General features: G+C 43.1%; 1 protein-coding gene across 2 annotated transcripts in view; it reads left to right on the top strand.

The window, feature by feature from the left end:
• Window positions 1–17,776, top strand: part of PTPN11 (protein tyrosine phosphatase non-receptor type 11) — a 58,075-nt gene that overhangs the window by 6,730 nt on the left and 33,569 nt on the right. The window contains exons 2-4 of one of the 2 annotated variants that reach the window (XM_080649563.1): window positions 9,390–9,512; window positions 14,478–14,672; window positions 17,210–17,402. In XM_080649563.1, the coding sequence (XP_080505689.1) occupies window positions 9,390–9,512; window positions 14,478–14,672; window positions 17,210–17,402 (511 nt within the window). The remainder of the gene's footprint in view (window positions 1–9,389; window positions 9,513–14,477; window positions 14,673–17,209; window positions 17,403–17,776) is intronic. The other variant, XM_080649564.1, reaches the window with a different exon arrangement.

Here is a 17,776-nt window from a genome sequence, read left to right as displayed (position 1 = left end):
TTCTTTTTAAAAAATATATTTTATTGATTTTTTATAGAGAGGAAGGGAGAGGGATAGAGAGCTAGAGATATCTATGAGAGAGAAACATCTATCAGCTGCCTCCTGCACACCTCCCACTGGGGATGTGCCCGCAACCAAGGTACATGCCCTTGACCGGAATCGAACCCAGGACCCTTCAGTCCGCAGGCCGACGCTCTATCCACTGAGCCAAACCGGTTTCAGCCATTCAAGAACTATTTACTGTGGGATTACTCAGTGCCCGGCACTGTGCTAGGCATTGGGTGTTCCAGGTTTTAGGAAACAGGCAAGTGCAAAAGTGCTGAGGTGGGGAAGTTCGTGGGGTGCTTGAAGAACAGAAGGGAGCACATGCAGGAGCTCTGAGACTGGGGACTTAGGTGGGGGCTGGAGCACACAGGGCATTTTAAGGTCCTCAGAGAGGAGTGGGGATTGTATTTTAAGAGCAGTGCAGCCCTGGCCAGTGTGGCTCAGTTGGTTGAGCGTTGTCCCATGCACCGGAAGGTTGCCCGTTTGAGTCCCGGTCAGGGCATATACCCAGGTTGTGGGTTGACAGGAGGCAACCAATCCATATTTCTCTCTCACAAAGATGTTTCTCTCTCCCTCTCCCTTCCTCACTTTCTAGAAATCAATAAAAAACCCATTTTTTTAAAAAAGAGCAATGCAAAATCATAGAAGGATGTGATCAGGGAAGCAGCATGAACAGACCTATTTAGAAACACCCCTCTGGCTGATGTGAAGGAAGGATTATAGGAGGCAGGAGTGGACTTGGAGCACAGACAAGCAAAAGAGAGACCTTGAACTAGGTAGGGTAGGAGCCATTCGCCGAAAGACTTTTGGAGGCAGCTTCCTTTTATTGCCTTGTCAACAGGGCAGAGATGCTGACCAATGAAACTCCATGAGAAGGTAATAATTTATAAAGACATAGCTGTCCGCTCCCATGAAAAAGCTGCCTTAACTTTTTTCCTGGCCTGTGTTACTTAGAATGCTTGTTCCTATGGACTGCCCCTTCTTCGTGGCTTATCCTTTTCCTATAGGATATTAAATCTTAATTATAAAAGAGGAAAATTCTTATAATCTGCAGAAAGTGCTGAACTTTAAACTTTCTCCCCAAGGACAAAGATAATGATTTTTTTCTGGAGCTGTAAGAAAGATACACCCACTATCATTTTATATTTAGACAAGAAACTGAAATTAGACTTTGGATCTCTAGTTTAAACTCCCTTCCAGGCATAGTAGCCTTGAGAACAAGTTCCTGAAATTATTGGCCTGCTTGACTATTTCCCCACATCACTGGGGGAAGGGGGTACATAGATAAAATATTCGGCATCATTGTATTTTCTTTTTGGTTCATCAGCATTTTTTAAAAGACATACTTGACGTAAATAAGTTCCTAGCCTCAGAGAGCTAAGCCTTTGCAGGATATGCATTCACTAATGAGAGCATTTGATTTCTGGTGTGATTTCCCGGCGAAAAGTTTGGGTTTTTTAAACTTGCACAGGCAGGAATTCTTCTCTTGTTTCTTCAAGCCCACTCAGCACAGGGCTCATGCGTTTTAGACATTTCGTTTAGACATTGATTTGAGGCTCTTTTTCACAAATGGTGGTGGTGGTGTGTGTCTTTATCTCTTTCTATGAGCCAGGTGCTACCCACTTGGGCCATGTGATGACCTGAGAGCCTTACTAATAACAGACAGTGCTCAGAGTATGGCTAGATAGCAGGAATTGTCCGGGCGGGCAGGTTTGTAGATGTTAAGACCCAGCGAGAGGAGGATGCGCTTCCCATCCCTTCTCTATATGCCTTTTCTCCACACCCCGCCTTTCAGTGTTTCAGCCTACCTGGTTTTTCTTCACGCCCCACAAATTTATTCATTCAGCCGTTACTCATCTAGTGCCTACTTTATACACGGGGAGGACTGGAAATTTATGTTTCTTCTCATCCTGTCTGGACACACTGTATTAATCACCTTGTTGATAAACTCAAATGGAGTCATCCTGATTTGCCTTTTCCCCTCCTTTCAGGTAATATAGGTTCATTTATGTAACTTTTTTTTGGTAGACTAAGCTCTATTGTTTGCATTCACACTAGGTGGGGGATGAGGTTGGGGCTTAGAGATGTGTGGTCTTAGTACCCAATATTACAAGTGATTATAATCCTTGAGGCCAGCCCTATAATATAATATAAATTCTGTTAATCCCACTGTTCTTTGCCCTCATTGCAATCTCAGGGATTGAATGAACTCTCACAGCTCCTTATTAAGTGACAAGCCTACTGTGAATCACAAAATTGTCAGTGATTGGACACAAGTATTAAACATATAATTGGGAAAGAGTTTTTGATCATTACAAATGCTTTTTGAAAAAAAGAACTAAGGAAGGAGAGTTTACAATATATATCAAAGTTCAAGTAGATGGGTTATAGAATAGAAATTTTAGTTCCTAATTCTGTGCCCTTTGAAATAATGTAGGGACAGCCCCTGAAGCTGTGAAGTTAAGTTTATGAAAAGGCAGCATAACATAAGTGGTACCTATGTCAAAATGGCCTCTGTGAAACTGACATAATTATGCAGAAGAATCTGTCCTGGCCATATCGTCCACCAGAAATAACAGTGATAACAGCAGTGATAACTAATGTTTATTAAGCCTTTACTCTGTCCATCCTTTGTGCTAAGTGCTGGTTACTAAGTTTCCCCTGTAAACATCACTCACCTCTGTTCACTCCTAATAACATGTTAGGTAAAATTATAAGTTGTAAAATAAATAATATAGTTTATTTAATCAAGGGGTGAAGAGACCACCACCTGCCTTATCTCCTGTTGCCAGTCTGCCTGATGGGTGTGGTGGTAGTTTCGCCTTCAGCAGTTATTGTTTCTAGTACTCAGTTAATTCTTACCTGAGTGGTGGTGCTGAGGACCGTATTTCCTCCTATGTGTATGCTACCAACTATAGTAATTTTTTTTTAATCCTCATCTGAGGATATTTTCCCATTGATTTCTAGAGAGAGTGGAAGGGAGGGGGAGAGACAGAGAGAGAGAGACACCCAGGGTCGGGGATTGAGCCTGCAATCCAGGTACATGCCCTTGACCGGAATCGATCCTGGGACCCTTCAGTCCGCAGGCCAAAGCTCTATCATCTGAGCCAAACCTCCTAGAGCCTAACCACAGTAATAAAAAGAATTTAATTGATTTTAGAGAGAAAGGAGAGAGAGAGAGAGAGATAGAGAGAGAGATTTTGATTTGTTGTTCCACTTATTTATACATTCATTGGTTGATTCTTCTATGTCCCTGATTGGGGATCAACCTGCAAACTTGGCGTAACAGAACAATGCTCTAACCAACTCAGCGACCTGGCCAGGGCCTAACTACAGTAATTTTATTTTTCAAATTTTTAAATTTTTTTTATTTCAGAGAGGGGGAGAGATGGAGAGAGGTAGAGAGCTAGAAACATCAATGAGGAGAAAGAATCATCGATTGGCTGCCTTCTGCACGCCCCCTGGGGAGGATCAAGCCCACAACCCAGGCATATGCCCTTGGGCAGAATCGAACCTGGGACCCTTCAGTCCGCAGGCCAACGCTCTATCCACTGAGCAAAACCGGCTAGGGCCTAACTACAGTAATTTTAATAATAATTTCCAAAGTGAATGTCTAAGGCATTTGTGCAAAAGCCAAAAACTTGTCCCAAAGCCTCCCCATGCATTTGGAATCACCAAATTTATGTGTGTGTGTGTGTGTGTGTGTGTGTGTGTATTCAGAGAAAATGGCTGTTCTTTTGAAATAGTTTTTATTTATTTTAGAGAGAGGAAGGGAGAGGGAGAGAGGTAGAAACATCAATGAGAGAGAAACATTAATATCTTTTAGCTGACTCCTAAAAGATCCACCAGGGATCAAGCTGGAAACCTGGGTATGCGCCCTGACTGGGAAGTGAAACTGAGCGAGCCACACCTGCCGGGCAAATTTTGATATTTTAATTGAGAAGAGAACCTTTGCCTGCTGACATCTGTGCCTCCTCCTGACCGTGCAGGAGTCATCCTGTGACACGACCTAGGTCAGATGGGGAACTGTGTAGATGCGGGAGAGGCCGGGACGGGCCTCACCCAGGGCTACCCTTTCCTTCCCTTCCAGCCACAGGTATTTATTAAGGAGCAAAGTGTTGACTCCTTACCAGGGGCTACACATGGGGGAGATGTAGACAGTTTCTCTGCCTTCAGGAGCTGCCCGTCCAGCCTGTGACCTGGAAACTGTAGAAATGTGTGATTGGGACCCATGTTGGTATCACTGAGGGGGAGCTTGTGGCACGTGGAGAAGGTGGGATGGGGGTGGGGATCTGAATGTGGAGAAAAGGAAGTATAGAGGCCCCGTCTGGCACATTTTTTTAAAAAATATATTTTATTGATTTTTCACAGAGAGAAAGGGAGAGGGATAGAGAGTTAGAAACATCGATTAGAGACATCGATCAGCTGCCTCCTGCACACCCCCCACTGGGGATGTGCCTGCAACCAAGGTACATGCCCTTGACCGGAATCGAACCCGGGACCCCTCAGTCCCTAGGCCGACGCTCTAGCCACTGAGCCAAACCGGTTAGGGCCCGTCTGGCACATTTAAGGAAAACAGAGAGGTCACCAGAGCCAGAGAGTCAAGTAGGGTGCAGACCTGGTGGGTCCCGCTAACATCTGTGACTTAATTGTATTTTTTTTCTGACTGAAAACGAAATTTCTAGTTCCTAAGGTGAAATTTCACTGGCTGGTTCTGTGCCAAGCATTTTATGTGTATAATTTATTTCCATCTCACAGTAGTGCTACGAGTTAAGTTTTTTCTAAGTTTAGCCAGAAACTCAGAAGCTGTAAAAGAAAAACCTGATAAGTGTAATCATGGCCAGGTAGATTTCTATGGGGAGAAAGATACCACAGACAGAGTGAAAGGGGATAACCCTAAGACAGATATTTGCCACGTGAGTAATAAAGAATCATTTTCTGTTATATGAAGTGCTCCTTTAAATCAGTAAGAAAAAAAAATCCAATAGAAAACGAGCAATGAAAACTGGCAGCTCACAGAAAAAGGGGGTGGGGGGACGTGGGCAGAAAACATGAAAAAGTGCTTAGTCTCTCATAGAAATGCAAACTAGAATGGCACAGTTTTCCGTGAAGCAGAATGGACAAGGATGAAAACGTTTGATAATGTGTGTAGTATTGGTAAAAGTGAGAGAACACGGACTTTCACAGTCAATTTGTGCAAGTTGAAACTGGTGTCTCCTTTTGTGTGCAGTTTGGCAAATTTGTCAAAGTAAAAAGAAAAAGTCTTGACAAAGCAATTTTTATTTTTAAAAATTTAATTTATAAATATACTTATAGAAGTGTGTACAGATGCTTGTAAAGGATGGGTTCTGCTGTGTTATTTGGTTAATCCTCACCTGAGGATATTTTTCTATTGCTTTTTAGAGAAAGTGGAAGGGAGAGGGAGAGACACATTGATTAGTTGTCTCCAGCACATATCCCAACCAGGGCCAGGTTGGGGTTTGAGCTTGCAACCAAGGTACATGCCCTTGACTGGAATCAAACCTGGGACCCTTCAGGCTGACACTCTATCCACTGAGCCAAACCGGCTAGGGCCTGCTGTGTTATTTGTAACTAGAGGCCTGGTGCACGAAATTCTTGCACAGAGTTGGGGGGGTCCCCTCAGCCCAGCCTGCACCCTCTCCAGTCTGGGACCCCTTGGACATCCCTCTCACAATCCTGGACCGCTGGCTCCTAATCGCTCACCTGCCTGCCTGGTCGCCCCTAACTGCACCCCCCCCCGCTGGCCTGGTTGCCCCTCACTGCCCCCCACCAGCCTAATCGCCCCCAACTGCTCCCCTTGCTGGCCTGGTTGCCCCTCACTGCCCCCCACCAGCCTAATCGCCCCCAACTGCTCCCCTTGCTGGCCTGGTTGCCCCTAACTGCCCCCTCCCCCCCCGCCGGCCTAGTCACCTCTTACTGCCCCCCTGCCTCCACCAGCCTGGTTGCCCCCAACTGCCCCCCTCTGCTGGCCTGGTCGCCCTTCACAGCCCCCCCGCCGGCCTGGTTGCCCCACACAGCCTGCTGTTCAGTCGTTTGGTCGTTCCTCACTAACCTCCCTGCAGGCCTGGTCATAGGCAGCCATCTTGTGGGGGCGTGAGGTTAATTTGCATATTACCTCTAATATATAGGATAATAAAAACCCAACAATAATATGAGTATCCTGGAATAGGAATTAAATTATGGATGGTGTATTCATACAATGGAATATTGTGTAGCTATTAAAAAGAATGTACTGCCAGGCTGATGTGGCTCAGTGGTTGAGTATGGACTTATGTGGCTCAGTGGATAGAGCATCAGCCTGCGGACCGAAGGGTCCCGGGTTCGATTCCCAGTCAGGGCACATGCCTGAGTTGTGGGCTCGATCCCCAGTAGGAGGCATGCAGAAGGCAGCTGATCAATGATTCTCATCATTGTGTTTCTCTCTCTCCCTCTCCCTTCCTCCCTCATATCAATTAAAAAAAGAATGTACTGATATAGAAAGATCTGCAAGTTGCAGGAGGTGAAGAAGATCAGGAGGATTCTGTGTGTTTCACACAGGCAGGCTTGGAGGCAGCAGTGTGTTTGCACACATGCACACATAGATAAGTTTGTATATGTTTATGCATGAGACGTTTCTTAAAGATTGAGAAACTGCTAGCTGTAGATACTTCTGAAGAGTGCACCTGGGAGTCTAAGAGAAGCATGGGCTTTTTCTTTGGATTTCATACCTATTTGTGCTATTATAATAAATGAATTAAAGCGATTTTAGAAAGTTTGTTTTTTTATTCTCCACAAGATCTGAAAGGACACAGACTCTATGAAAAATTAGAGAATCCTAAAATAGCTGGCTGAGATAAGGAAAGATGAAACGGGAATGAAAGTCAGGATAACTAAATAAAAAGATCTTGATGGAGGCCATAAATATTCCACTTGAGGCTGCCATTGGTGAGGTAGAGGACAAACATGAGAAATACTTTTAGAACCATTTTTTTTTTTAAATGTTTTTATTGATTCCAGAGAGGAAAGGAGAGAGAGAGAGAAACATCCATGAGGAGAGAGAATCATGGATCGGCTGCCTCCTGCACGCCCCCTACTGGGGATCGAGCCCGCACCCGGGCATGTGCCCTTGACCGGGAATCGAACCTGGGACCCTTCGGTCCGCAGGCCGACGCTCTATCCACTGAGCCACACCAGCTAGGGCTAGAACCTTTTTTTTTTTTTTAATCCTCACCCGAGGATATTTTTTCCATTGATTTCTAGAGAGTGGAAGGGAGGAAGGAGGGGGAGAGAGAGAAACATTGATGTGAGACACATTGATTGGTTGCCTTCTGCATGTGCACTGACTGGGGCTGGGGAACCTGCAACTGAGGTATGTGCCCTTGACCAGGAATCAAACCTGAGACCCCTCCATCCACAGGCTGATGCTCTAACCACTGAGCACCCGGTCAGGGCAGAACCTATTTTGAAAAAGAAGGAAGAGATGACAGTGGTGACAGTAAGGGACCAGCTCAACAGATAGATCATGTGGCCCAGGCTGGATGACCAGTGATTAAAAATGAAGCAACCTCTGAGCCTGCAGTATCCAGTGAAGACTAATAATAGAGTAAGCTGTTGGGAGAGAGCAGCAACACTTCACCTTCCATAGAGGGGAGATAAAGATTATTTTCCTTTTACCCTGGCCGGTGTGGCTCAGTTGGTGCACATCATTCTCTGCACCAAAAGGTTGTTGGTTAGATTCCCAGTCAGGGCACATGCCTGGGTTGCAGGCTCGATCCCTGGTAAGGGGTGTGTAGGAGGCAGCCGATCCACGTTTCTCTCTCACATTGATATTTCACTCTCTCTCTCCCTCTCCCTTCCCCTCTCTCTCTCAAATCAATAAAAACATATTTTTTAAAAAAAGAACCTAAGAACTGTCATTTCCATTTTGCAGATGAGGAATCTGAGGTGTAAAGAACTTGCTGAGGTCACAGAGCTAGTAAGTGGTAGCACTCAAAATGTGCACCTGAGTCTGTGTGATCTGCCCGAATCCTGTGGCTGTAGGACGCGCCATGTCCTTAATGTATGGTTTATGGCAGATGTTCACCCTGCGCTGTCTCCTTCTCTGTTGTAAAACACTGTGATTGGGCCGATAATTTGTTGAGCAGTCTCTTAAAAGTTCACTTGACTGTCAGTATTAGGACTCTACCTTTAATATTGATTTATGTTCCTGGGAGCATTGAATTAGCCTGTAAAGGTCCAGGATAATTGGACTTTAGAAATGACTCTTCTTACCACAAATCTTGTCCCTCTTGGAGCCCATGAAGGAAATCTTGCTGGAAACTAGAGAGGAACTTTTTGAAATGAATACCATCTGAACTATTTGAGAGTAAGTTGCAAACTTGATGCCTATTACTCCAAAATTCTTCTGAGTATTTCCTAAAAACAAGGACACTTGCACACATAATCACACTCATCAAAATCAGGGAAATTTGCATTAAACAGTACTATCATCGAATTCCTATCCCTCTTTCAAATTGTTTCTGTAATATCCTTTATAGCAAAAGACAAAACAAACAACAACGAAACCCTTCTTTTTCCTTTATCTCCCTTCCCTCTGTTCCATGATACAGTCCAGACAGAAGCGTGCCTTGTATTACTTGTGTGTTGTTATTGGCCTGCAATCTGGATAGTTCTTTGACTCGTTTTTCACATTTTTGAAGAGTACATGCCAGTTAGTGGACTGTCACTCATTTAGGGTTTGTCTGTGTTCCTCATAATTAGATTAGGTAATGCGTTTTCAGTAGGAATATCACAGAAAAGACACTGTTCTTCTCTGTGTGTGTTGTCAGGAGGCACATGATGTCATAATTGGTCATGTTAACTTTTACCAGTTGATTAAGATAGTATCTTCAAATTCTCTACTGTGAAGTTCTTTAGTATATTTTTCTTATCAATTAACATGTAATTAGTAAGCATTTTGTGGGGATTGCAGTAAATATTCTGTCTCTCCTGAAATGTTCACCATTAGTGTTAACATCCATTGATGATTCTTGCCTGGATGGTTGGCCCTGGCTGGTGTGACTCAGTACTTACTTGTTCAGTTCCATTCCATGGGTTCAGTCTCCTGACCAGGTGGACTGTCACTTTGGGCTTGACCCACCAAGTGATTGGCTTAATACTCAGGTCCCCTCCCCCACCTACTAGGCTAGCAGGATCCCAGGCCCTACCAAGGAGAAGAGGGGGAAGGGGCAGGGAAGGTTTGATTTGTATTTTTATTAGCATTTTATAGGCATTTCAGCTGTGATGGTGTGGAATGTAGTGCTGACAGAATCCTGTTGTTCATTGCTCTCTCTTTCTCTCTCAAGATGGTTTCACCCAAATATCACCGGCGTGGAGGCCGAAAACCTACTGCTGACAAGAGGAGTTGATGGCAGTTTTTTGGCAAGGCCCAGTAAAAGTAACCCAGGAGACTTTACACTTTCCGTTAGGTAAGTGGGAAGAAAAGGAGAGACTCCCAAGAGTGGTTTCCAGATATGAAATGTTGAAACCACGAGGGGACACTTGCTGCCCTTGTGTAGAGTGTGAAGGCCTGCCTGCTGCCCTTGGTGAAGCCTGGCTCACCGATCAGACCTGACTCAAGCTATGCCTCCTGAGAGTGAGGGGCTTGAGAATTCAGCGGAAGTGGTTGATGGTGGGCATCCTCGGAAACCACTGAGGATGAGCTGCAGCAGAGTATAATTAGTTCCTAAGCCACCCTTGAAGCCACTCATCCTGAACCTGGATCCCTGCATTTCTCTTCCCTTCCATTGATCTCTTGGTGGGAAAAATACTTTTAAAGAGTTTCATTTGTCTTTTTCTTTTTTAAAATATATGTTACTGATTTTTTACAGAGAGGAAGGGAGAGGGATAGAGAGAAACATCGATCAGCTGCCTCCTGCACACCCCCTATTGGGAATGTGCCTGCAACCAAGGTATATGCCCTTGACCAGAATCAAACCTGAGAACCTTCAGTCCACAGGCCAACGCTCTATCCGCTGAGTCAAACCGGCCAGGGCCATTTGTCTTTTTCAAGAAATAAAATATCATTGAGGAAGTTGTGGTCCTGTGCATTCCCCTGTCCAGTCCCATTCCCCTTCCTCTCTCCCCAGAGGAAACCGCCATCGAGAGGTTAGCATATATGCTTCCTGGCCATGCTTTTGTATTTGTACTTTGTGTGAACAAGGTCAAGTTGGTGTGTGTGTGTGTGTGTGTGTGTGTGTGTGTGTGTGTGTCTGTGTGTCTGTGTGTGTGTGTGTGTTTAGAATTCACATCCATGGCTTTATAACATACGTATTATTCTGCAACCTTCTTAAAAATTTTTTTAAGTTCTATGCTGGTGCCTATTGACCTAGTTATTAATTTTAATGGCCCTATAATCTTTGAATGGTGTGAACACATCATAGTTTACCCAGTCCCCTATTGTTGAACATTGGGCTGTTTTTAGTTTGAATAAAAATATATTTTTATTTATTTCAGAGAGGAAAGGAGAGGGAGAGAGAGATATATAGAAACATCAGTGATGAGAGAGAATCATTGATTGGCTTCCTCCTGCACACCCCACTCTGGGGATTGAGCCTACAACCCAGGCACATGGCCTGATTGGGAATCGAACTGTGACCTCCTGGTTCATAGGTCGATGCTCAACCACTGAGCAATGCCAGCTGGGCCTGTATAAAAAATTTTGAACAGCATGGCTAACATCCTGTTACCTGAGTCTTTGAGTAGGTATAGGAGAATTTGATAGAAATTGACTTTCTCTTAAATACTAACTCTCTTTACTGAAGCTCATTCCGGGAGTTAGAACTGAACTGCTTTATGAATTTGATTTTATTATTATTTTTTAAAATAAAGAAGTTAGTAAGATGTGTTCTCGAGGATTCATTTAGGATCACTTTGGGACTCGGGAAGTCATTTTCAATGTAGTTTAGTTTTTTAAGGAGCCTCTGTCATTGGCTTTTACTTCCGTTTTATGATTTGAAATGGGTGGAAGCCTTCATGAGTCCTCTGGGCTTGTCCCAGCACTGATATCGAACCTAAAGTGACATCCCTGTAAGAGTTTGGATAGAGATTATATCATAACTAGGGGCCCAGTGCATGAAATTTGTGCACTGGGGAGTGGTGCCTCAGCCCAGCCTGCCCCTTCTCACAGACTGGGAGCCCTCAGGGGATGTCTTACTGAAGGCTTAGGCCGCAGTCTGGCCTCCCTCTCTGGGAGGCGACTGGGCTGATCAGGGGAAGGCGCCAGCCCCATCACCCCGCTGCTGCAGCCACTGCCAGCCACTGCAGCCACCAAGGTATTTTCATCAACACGGACTGCAGTCCCTTCACCATGAAAAAATGACAACTTTCTTTAGGCATTTTCAAGATTTGTCTTTCATAGGATATGACATTTCTTTCTTTCTTTTTTTTATCCTCACCTGAGGATATGTTTCCATTGATTTTTTTTAAAAAAATATTTTATTGATTTTTTACAGAGAGGAAGGGAGAGGGATAGAGAGTTAGAAACATTGATGAGAGAGAAACATCGATCAGCTGCCTCCTGCACACCTCCTACTGGGGACATGCCCGCAACCAAGGTACATGCCCTTGACTGGAATCGAACCTGGGACCCTTGAGTCCACAGGCCGACGCTCTATCCATTGAGCCAAACCAGTTAGGGTTCCATTGATTTTTTTCCCCTTCCCTCCAATAGCCGGCTCGGCCCCTGCCCCTGCTCCCATGGCTGGCTTGGGCAGGGGGCCCCCCGCCCCTCCCATCTCCGGTTCGGCCCCTGCCCTCCCCCGCCCCCCCGGCTCCTATCACAAAGCTTTAGGTTTGGGCAGGGGGCCCCCTTGCCCCTCCGATGGCCGGCTCGGAGTGACCTGGGTGCTGAGGCTGTTCGCGGGACTCAGGTATGTATGCAAATTAACTGCCATCTTTGTGGGGTTAATTTGCATACTCACTCTGATTGGCTCTGGGCGTAGCGGAGGTATGGTCAGTTTACATGTTTGTCTATTATTAGGTAAGATAACGATGATGATGATGATGATGATGGTGATAGCAAACATTATTGGGGACTTGACATATTCCAGACTGTTGAGCTAAACACTGTACACACATCATTTTTTTACTTTTCCCACCAACTTATGAATAAGTACCACTGTTATCTTCATCTTACAGGTGAGTAAGCTGAGGCACAGGTTAAGTTAGTAGGCTGATCTCAGAGCTAGTAAGCAGCAGACACAAGACTATAGAATTAGTGTGGGTTTTTCCCTCCACTTTTTATTTTGAGAAATTTCAGACCTATAGAAAAGTTCAGAGATGAGAACAATGAGCACCCACATCACCTTTACATATCAACATTTTGCCATATTTACTCTTTCTCTTTATGAGTCTTTGTTATTGTATATTATGTACTTTTTACCCCTTGAACCTTTTGAAAATAAATTGTAGATATCAGGACCTCAATTTTTTACTACTAAATACTTAGGTATGCATGTCCTAGGAACAAGGACATTCTGTGTAACTATGACATTATTATTACATGAGAAATGTTAACATGACTCGATAATATTATCTCACATATAGTCCATACTTGCCACTTCCCTTATGATTTTATAAAGGCTTTTGAAGCCATCCCGTTTTTTCCCATCAGGAAGCACATATATCTGTTTGCTCCATCTTTTGGTGTTTATCCTCTCAGAGTGTCATTACTTCTAGGCCCTTACAGTGGACGGAGCTGGGAAATAAATATTTACATATTTAAAAGCAAGTGTTCATACTGATAGGTCTAACTCAGTCCAACTTCCTCACCTTTCCCCAGCCAATATTTGTGTTTCTCTTCTGAAGCAAGAACCCTGTTCCACAACAGCATCAATATATGACTTCATTTGCCCAATCCTTAGATACTGAAATAGATTCAGAATGACTCTACCATTACCATTTCTGATTACAAACCCATTAAGTAAAGTTCATGGTTTCTTTGGAGTCTTTTTGTTCTTGGAATATATCCCATTAAGGGTGTACAATTAGTACAGTGTTCAAAGTCACAGGAATGAATTTTCTGTGTAGTTGACCTTCAAAGTTAGATTCATTTCTTTCATTTTTCATTCAGTTTTTTGTTATGTGTACAGTTTTTTTGAAATATATTTTATTGATTTTTTACAGAGAGGAAGGGAGAGGGATAGAGAGTTAGAAACATTGATGAGAGAGAAACATCGATCAGCTGCCTCCTGCACACCTCCTACTGGGGACGTGCCCGCAACCAAGGTACATGCCCTTGACTGGAATCGAACCTGGGACCCTTGAGTCCGCAGGCTGACGCTCTATCCACTGAGCCAAACCGGTCAGGGCTGTGTACAGTTTTTAAAAAAATACATATTTTTAGCCCTGGCTGGTTTGGCTCAGTGGATAGAGCGTCAGCCTGTGGACTGAAGGGTCTCGGGTTCAATTCCGGTCAAGGGCACATGCCCAGGTTGTGGGCTTGGTCCCCAGTATGAGGCATGCAGGAGGCAGCTGATCAATCATTCTCTCTCATCATTGATTTTTCTCTCTCTCCCTCTCCCTTCCTCTCTGAAATCAATAAAAATATATTTAAAAATATATATATATTAAAAAAGTATATATTCTTTTGTATCTGGCTTCTTTCTCTAATAACAGTGTTTTTGAGATTTATCTATGGTGTTGCATGTATTGGTGGGTTTTTTAAATTGCTGTGCGGTATTCCAATATATGAGTATGCAGCTATTTGTCTATCCATTTTGGTGGTAAATATTTGAGTTTTCATTTTTTTAAAAATATATTTTACTGATTTTTTACAGAGAGGAAGGGAGAGGGATAGAGAGTTAGAAACATCGATGAGAAACATCGATCAGCTGCCTCCTGCACACCCCTACTGGGGATGTGCCTGCAAGCAAGGTACATGCCCTTGACAGGAATCGAACCTGGGACCCTTCAGTCCGCAGGCTGACGCTCTATCCACTGAGCCAAACCAGCTAGGGCTTGAGTTTTCATTTTTGTCTATTATAAATAAGGCTGCAGCGAATATTCTTATATAAGTCTTTTGGTAGCCATACAGTTTCATTTCTTTTGGGTAAGATACTTAGGATTGGATTTACTGGGTTACACAGTAGATGTATATTTGTTTAACTTTTAATTCTGTGTCTCGATTAATGATGAAAAAAAAAGTCACTTAAAATATGCAACTGGATAGGTCAGACTTTCAAAATAGAAGCTGTATAAGGGAAGAAACCAATAAACAGAGCCCTTTGTGTTGAAATGATGGACTGTGTGGTTATTTCAGTCATTGCATTGCTTACAGGGGGTTCCTTGGGTTTGTTTTAAAGTTTAGATGAAACCTAATGATGAATATGAGATCTGTTGTTACTAGTGCAGTGTTTTATTTATTTCCCCCTCTTTCTGATGGACTATTTTAGAAGAAATGGAGCTGTCACCCACATCAAGATTCAGAACACTGGTGACTACTATGACCTGTACGGAGGGGAGAAGTTCGCCACTTTGGCTGAGTTGGTTCAGTATTACATGGAGCATCATGGGCAATTAAAAGAGAAGAATGGAGATGTTATTGAGCTCAAATATCCTCTGAACTGTGCAGATCCTACCTCTGAAAGGTCAGTGACATCTTAGTAACTGCAGTCTCTGCGTCTCCTCTGCACCAGAGGTGTTATGCGAATACATTATGGGGGTTTGGCTTGTACCTATTTCTCACACTGCAATCTGATTTTAAAAATTTCAAAAAAAAATTTCAATTACAGTTGACATTCAATATTATACTAGTTCCAGGTATACAGTGTCGAGGTTAGACATTTACATAACTTGTGAAGTGATCCCCTGGTAAGTCTTGCATCTACCTGACACCATATGTCATTATTACGATATTATTGACTATATTCCCTAAGCTGTACTTGACATCCCCGTGACTGTTTTGCACCTGCCAATGTGTGTATCTTTTTTGTTGTTGTTTGTTTGTTTGTTAATCCTTACCTGAGGATATTTTTCCATTGATTTTTTTAGAGAAAATGGAAGGGAGAGGGAGAGACAGAGAGAAGGAAACATCGATGTGAGAGAGACACATTGATTGGTTGTCTCCTGCATGCCCACACCCCGCCACCTGATCAGGACCGGGGATCGAGTCTGCAACCAAGATACGTGCCCTTGACCAGAACCGAACCTGAGACCCTTCAGTCTGTGGGCCGATGCTCTATCCACTGAGCCAGACTAGCTAGGGCGAATTTGTATATCTTAATCCCTTTGCCTTTTTCAGCCCAAGCTGCAATCTTTTAGTTTTATTAAAGTAAGAATAATAGGATCACATTATTTTCAGGGTACCCTTTTCTTTCCAAAGCTTCAGTCAGTGTGACTTACACTCATTCTAAGGAGCTCGGGCTATTCCTGTGTATTCTTAGTACGTGCAGTAATTTTAAGATTATGGAACTGATAATCTTTGAGAGTTATGAGAGGAAAACAAAAGATAATGGCAACACCAAATTCACAGCAGTTCTCGGTAGTAGCTGCTGACCAGTCATGCAGCAATGCCACCAACAGATGTCAGTTTAAGCTCAGAAGTGGGAAAGCTGAGAACTCCGAGGGTCTGATTTCTCAGCAGCTCCTTTCTGTTGCACCCACAGATGTGTGAGAATGACCTTGCTTTGTGGGAATGTATTATTTCAGAGCTCTCTCCCCCTCCCCCCCACCACTGTGTTGGAACTGGGCTGATGTAAACTGGGGCTTGACTTAATTTGTATTGATTTTATTGGTTTTCTACATTCCCATCTCCTCTGACTCAGTACAAATTCGGGGTCTCTTAATTAGGTTTGTGTATTTTGTATCTTCGACCTGTACCTCCATGTCAATGCTATTATATGCTGATAATTTGTTTCTCCAGCTGTGACTACTTCCAGCAAAAGGCTGCCCACCAACCCTGTGCAGTTTACTTCTAAATTTTACTCTGTTCAGTTGAGGGTGGATGAAAAATAGCTCAAAGTGTATTCCTTTAATGATGAGCCATTAGCATCATCTGCCAGAGTAGTACTTGTTTTCTTCCCAAGATACAGAGGGAAAAAGCCACCTTATAAACATGACTATGTTCAGGTTTTCTATAGTAGCTTAACGTCTGTCCTCGAATGGCCTATGTCAGGACTCTGGTGTGCTGGTTGCAAATGCAGATACAAGTGCATTGGTATCTCTGGTTGTAAGCAATGGGAATTCACATTTTTAAGCAAGACCCCTTGCCCCTTTAGATCTTATATGCATTACAGTTTGAAATGATAACCCAGCATACAAGCCAAAGATGTTGCTAGCAAACTCGGAGGCTGTTGCAAGTATAGGTTGTAAATATGGAAAAATTTGAAATGCTTGAATGAACTTAAAATGAAGGTATTTTTTTTGCATACTGTTCATATACCCGAGCAAGGGCAGACATTTATTTTATTTTTTATCTAAAAATTTATTTTTCGTTATTTTTATACAATTCTTTTCTTTTTCTATGGGCAAACATTTATATCATTCTCTATCTCTACTATAACTTTCTATTATAATTTCTCTAAAAGGCTGTGATTAAGTAGTTGGTCCTTTTAATGCTGGGTATGGAGAACTGACAAAATATATTTTTAAAATGTGGGAGATGTAAAAGAGAAAGGAAAGGGTGAGGACATTTATCGTCAAATGGCTGGGGGCTCATTGAAATTTAATGGTCATTCCTTTTTTAAAAATATATATTTTTATTGATTTCAGAGAGGTAGGAGACAGAGAGAGAGAGAGAGAGAGAGAGAGAGAGAGAGAAAGAGAAACATCAATGATGAGAGAGAATCATTGATCAGCTGCCTCCCACACACTTCCCACCAGGGATGGAGCCCGAAACCCGGGCATATGCCTTGACTGGGAATCGAACCATAACCTCCTGGTTCATAGGTTGATGCTCAACCGCTGAGCCATGCTGGCCGGGCTAATGGTCATTCTTGACAGCTTTGTCATTCTTCCTGCCTGTTGGGTTGCAATTCTGTCTTAACGTAGTATCGCTCCATCTCTTGGAAAAATGTGTTTGTTTTTAAATTGTGTTTAGGAGAGCTGACTATATATGGTAATTTTGTGAAAGAGTATTGGTGATTTCATGGCAGAACTCAATTTATTTTAATTTTAAAATATTTAGGTGGTTTCATGGACACCTCTCCGGGAAAGAAGCAGAGAAGTTATTAACTGAGAAAGGAAAACACGGTAGCTTTCTGGTACGAGAGAGCCAGAGCCACCCTGGAGATTTTGTTCTCTCGGTCCGAACTGGTGATGACAAGGGGGAGAGCAATGACGGGAAGTCCAAAGTGACCCACGTCATGATCCGCTGTCAGGTAAAGCCTCAGTTGAACTTGGGTCTGTTTGCCAACTCGCGTCTTTGGTGATTGTTCTACTTGGAGAAAACAGATACCATTACTTCCAAAGTCAGATTCTCTTGCTCACTTAGTCAAGGGCTTCTACACTTTTAGTAATTATAATTTTTTAAATCATTTATTTCCAGTCTCTCTTTGGCAATTTAAATCATGCCTCCACCAGCCTTGGAGTTTGTTGTGTTTCAGAGAGAAATAGTTATTTACCTTCTATTCAGCAGTCTAGAGTATAAGTAGAGAGTAAATACTATTTTTCATTTTTTAACACTGTTTAGTTAGCTCAGCCGGTGTGGCTCAGTGGTTGAGCACTGGTCCCCAGGGGGCAACCGATCAATGAT

Source organism: Plecotus auritus (genome assembly GCF_963455305.1).
Source record: "Plecotus auritus genome assembly, chromosome: 13".
Lineage (NCBI taxonomy): Eukaryota > Metazoa > Chordata > Mammalia > Chiroptera > Vespertilionidae > Plecotus > Plecotus auritus.
The sequence above is the reverse complement of the archived record's forward strand: the minus strand, read 5'-3'. Positions and strand labels throughout refer to the sequence as shown.